A 5,035-nucleotide genomic window follows, 5' to 3' on the forward strand; every position below is an offset into this window, starting at 1 on the left:
ACTTCCTGAAAAGGAAATAAGCAGAGTGAAACACATTGGTGTTGGGGTGAAAAAAGCCCCTGTAAAGAATTTTAATGAGAATCTTTATACATGTTTATATATATATTTATTTTTCTGATGACAGATTGTGTTGGGGGGATCGTGCAGGGTGGGGGAGCTATTGGGGTTGGTCCTTGCCCCAAAAGTAGGAACACTATATTTTACACAGGAGTGGCCTGAGTTGGGAACTCGCAGCAATAAGGCACTAATGTGCCCCGGAGCTGACTCATTATTTACTGCACATGACAGGCAAGTCAACTCCTCAGGACCCTTTTATGTGGCAGTGACAGGGTGACATATTGTCACACAAAGGCAGTGCTAGGAGTGAGAGTCCCACAAACAAAGCAAGTACATTCTACAGGGTCAAAACCTCAGGAGTGCCTTGTTGCTGCAATTTCCGGGTGGACAGAAGCAAACTTTAGTGTTTGTTCTGAGTCTGTAAACCTCAGCACAAGCTCCATCAGAGCAGGTAACAAGTGTTAATAAAAATACATGAATAGTGATGAAAAAAATATTTACACAATGGAGGGAGCACATTCCTTAGTACACCGAGTAGATCCGAATTCCACAGCAAAGAACCATACTGAAGATCATCTCAATGATCTAAAAAGAATGGAAATAAAATGATTTCATGAGAGGCAAACAAATAGGCAATACAATCTTCAGCATATATAAACAATTGATATATATCATGTATTAGAGAAGACACAGCGAGGGACACTTGCAGGTGGAAGGTTCTCTTTTTAAAGTTTACCTGTGTTTTATTCATTTTGGGCAAAGTAACAGATTCACTTAACCCCCCCACCCCAGCTGCTTACACTTAGCTGCTGCTCCTTTTACCAACTGATTGATTGCCCGTTACACTGGCTGCCTGCCAAAGTCAAATACAATAAAGGCAGGCTGGTCAGAACCAACACAGACCTTCCCACCTACCCCCACCATGTGACAGTAGTCTGGCCTGGTAAACTGCTGGTCAGAAACCCAGAACTCCATTGTGGGAGACAGTTACATGCTACACCGATGAGTGACAATATGCATCAATAAAACAGACGTTTCTTTGGACACTTTACTACGACGTGCAGGTGACATTATAGTCAGGTTCTGCTGTTAAGGTGACCATACACCTGCCGATTATCGTACGATAATCGGCAGGTGTATGGAAGGCGTGCGACCGCTTCTACTGTACGGTCGCACGTCTTTTGTCTTCCGAGCACGCTGGAAAACCCGACCGAAAATTGTACGATTTTCGGCGGGTTAGTGGCGTGCTCGGAAGACAAATGCCGAGCGGGCAAGCGAGAGTTTTATGTCACTTTAAGCTTTAGTTCATGTCAGGTGAAGACAATAACACAGCCTAATAAAATGTCAGACCATTGAAAGCTCTGAATATGTTTACATTCAACAACCATGGGCTTCTCTAAAGCCCCTGGATTACGGTGTCGAAATAAAGATAGTTTTCTTTGACAAAGCATAGCAGGCTGTAAGAAGATATCCAACAGCTTACTATCTAAAATATTTCAGGAACTACAAAATGTTTGCCAAGGTGGAAACAAAACCTAACACTAGAATAGAAGGAATGTTAGCTGGCTGTAAGAAACATGTGGGGGAAATATTAAAAAAATGCGGGCAGAAGAAAACGTAACCCTTGCAGTGGGGCTATCGCTGCACTGCAAGGGTAAAATGCTTGTTTTCTAGGGTGTAAGATAAAAAGATATACTCACCTGAACCTCAGTCCTGCCTGGCTGCTAGACCAGTCTGCAGAGTCCGGTCTGGGAGCCAGCCAGAACGAGGTTTAGGTGAGTCGTTATTCACACGAGAAACGGCTACGTGCGCGGCTGTATCGGGCAGATCCCGAGAAGGACTGGCTCTGTGTGTGATTAGTACGCAGCCCCCGTCCTTCTCTATGGGACTACTTGGCCGTACACTGCCCTACGTCCACCCGCCCTGCGCGTCCGTGTGGGTGCGGGTGTCTGTACTCGTACGCCGACAGGATGGATCCTGTCTGCGTCCGAGCCGGGACACCCCGCACCCACACGGACGCGCAGGGCGGGTGGACGTAGGGCAGTGTACGGCCAAGTAGTCCCATAGAGAAGGACGGGGGCTGCGTACTAATCACACGCAGCACCTGTCCTTCCCGGGAGCTAACCGATACAGCCATGCACGCAGCACGGAGCTGTACGTACCGGCCGTTTCTCGCGTGAATGAGGCCTAATAGACAAGGTGCCAAAACTTTTACACAGATTACATTTTGCGTTTTATATTTTGAAGCCTGTTAAATTCAGAAAATTATCAATAACTTTGTGCAAACATGAGCAGTGGTGTGATATTTTTAACCTTGTACTCGACAGAGGTTTGGTTATGTCATCACCATAAAACGGTTAACTTCCCCATCCCCAAAAGTATTGAGATTTTCACACCCTGGCAGCGGGGGTGTGGTGATAAAGAGAAGTAGAGGCGTTGCTGATGACAAGTTTGCTTTAACGTGTATTTCCACAAAAATCAAATCAAATTGTTATCACAATTTGGCTGCAAAAGTGGATTGGGGGTAACAACAAGGCGGTCTTTGTCTCAAGGTAATCATTGCTATATATCCTATTTTGGGTTCTCCTTTACATTATAGTAGGGAACACACTATACACAAGTGCCTTGATGCAATGTGTGGCTTTCCCATATAATTGCAGTGAATACTAATTGAGACATTCGTTTTTATTGAAATATTAAAACAAGTTTAATTAGATTTCTCTGAACGCTGAGAAGATTCTAATTTAGAGAAGAAAGTTGTTGATCTTACCATGATGACAGCCACCACCGCAGCTGCAATACCGACCAAGTGCAGCTTAGACTGAAACAGTTCATCGATTCTATCATGACAATTCTAAAACACAAGAAGGAAATAGAAAAGGGAAAAATGTAAAGCACTTTATTCCACACCAAGCCACTAAAAGACAGATCAGCAAACCAATCCCCCAAGGAAGTGTTTGCTCTGATAAAAAACAGTATATTTTATGAATTGGCAACAATGGATAAACGTTTTGGCCTTTTTACCCTAGAGGTGCTGAGCGCCTTTGAAGCAAAAGGTGGCCTGTTTATATGTTGTCTGTGGTACGAGGGGCTGTTTTCGGTGTCCAAGGGTGACTTTGGTGTTGCCGTCTCTACTTATACAACCTGAAGGTTGTGGAAACAATCTAAAACAAGGACTCTGGCCTAAAGGACATCTGTCGTAAGAGAAATACAGGAAAAGTAAGATGCTCCTACTGTAATCTCCTGAAAATGCTAGTTGCCTGGTTGTCATATTGATGCTTTATTTTCTCTGACTTAATTTGCTGTGTCCTTATTCTGCACCTAATCAGTCAAGCAAAACAAATGGCAAACGCACTCATCAACTTATAACCAGCTGTTGTATTGTTTAAAGCCCTTCAATGTGTACCTTGCTGTAAAGCTGGTTACAAGTTGATGACTGCGTTTGCCATTTGTTTTGCTTGACTGATTTGGTGCAGTGATACACTGGCGTTGTGATGTGCGGGATCCCTTGTGTGTCCCTGTGCCTTTAAGGAGGTTCGGCTGCCTCCTGGTGAACCTGCACCCAATTTTATCTTTTGCTACATGTGCTCCAAGATGGAGACTCTCATAGGTTAGAGTTAGGACTGCACCACACAGAGGAGCCTTGACGAGGCAGTGCGGCTTTCACATATTCTGCAGAAGACGTGTATCTAAAACCTCTGTTTTTAACCTTAGCGGTTAGACAGGTTTTTTTTTGCATGCTGGCTGGTGAGTGTGCTGGGAAACCTTTTGCTGTTGCCTTACTCTGCACCTTTACCTCAGAAGTACTAAAGTCAGACAGAGCCAGTTTACCAGCAATTTAGGGTTCCTTTGGCACCCGACCTGTCTCTCTCTGCTTTGTAAAGCAACCAGCATTTTAGGTTACACAGTTAATAATGGTGGCCTCCATATTTATCTCACGACAGGTGTACTGTAAAGGTGTTGGCGCTACGAGGACAACATATGGCACAGGTGTTTTATTCCCATGTTTAATGACATCTCTGCAAATGCTCAGACAAATCACCTTTAATAAAGGCATTTACCAAAGAGTGAGTGAGCAACTTATAAATAAACAGGCTTGTGTACATACTACTGCAGAGTTGTAGACCATAGAAAACAATATGATTCAGAATGTCATTTATTAGAGTAGGACAGAAAAAAGGTAAACATCGTAATGATTACTATGTGCAGTGCTCTGCTTTGGTCAGTTTTATTTATGTATGAAAATATGGCCATTAGTACTGGCAGAAGCTGGCAGCGAGAACCTGTGTAAAAGTGCTTTGTATGCATGCAACATTTCTGCAGCGTTTACATGCATACAACACAAAGGTGCCCTATTGATAGGATGCTAGGCAGCTCGAGCCACCTGCATTCTAGCAACACAGGACGCTAGGCGACAAGGAGCCACCTGCACCCTAGTACCACAGGATGCTAGGCAACAAGGAGCCACCTGCACCCTAGCAACACAGAACTATTTTTTTCTAATTATTTGTTAATTTCTTTATTTTTTTGATCTTACTATCTTTTACTTTTTATCATTTTAATTATTAGTTTTTTTACTTTTTTTCATAAATGTTTATTTATTTTATAATTTTTTATCAATTTGTATTTAATTTTTTTCACTTAACTTTATTGCTATCACACAGGAGCTAGCTAACAAGGAGCTACTTTATTGCTATCACACAGGAGCTAGCTAACAAGCCCCTGTGTGATAGCATTTGGAGGTGACAGGTTCTCTTTATTGAACCTGTCACCTCCAATACAGGAGTTCTAGCACAGAACTGTGCTAGAACTCCTGTGACAGCTGAGAGGAAGGGCTGCGAGTGCAGCTCTCCTCTCACTGTATACTCGACTCGGCGTGCAAGGTAGCCGGCGGCGGCGAGAACATACCTGCCGCTCCTCTGCTCAGGGAGGCGGCTCTGATCACACCTGTGGTGTGTCACACCTGTCAGCGCTCCCT

At 43.7% G+C, this 5,035-nt stretch overlaps 1 protein-coding gene across 1 annotated transcript in view; it reads right to left on the reverse strand.

The window, feature by feature from the left end:
- Positions 1–559: 559 nt before the first annotated feature.
- The window catches only part of CD81 (CD81 molecule), a 42,572-nt gene continuing 38,096 nt past the window's right edge, over positions 560–5,035 (reverse strand). The window contains exons 7-8 of the mRNA XM_018561347.1: positions 2,828–2,911; positions 560–642 (exon numbers count right to left, since the gene is read on the reverse strand). Coding sequence (XP_018416849.1) covers positions 580–642; positions 2,828–2,911 — 147 coding nt within the window. The 3' untranslated portion in view covers positions 560–579. The remainder of the gene's footprint in view (positions 643–2,827; positions 2,912–5,035) is intronic.

Source organism: Nanorana parkeri, unplaced genomic scaffold (genome assembly GCF_000935625.1).
Source record: "Nanorana parkeri isolate BGI_ZX_2015 unplaced genomic scaffold, ASM93562v1 scaffold518, whole genome shotgun sequence".
Classification (NCBI taxonomy): Eukaryota; Metazoa; Chordata; class Amphibia; order Anura; family Dicroglossidae; genus Nanorana; species Nanorana parkeri.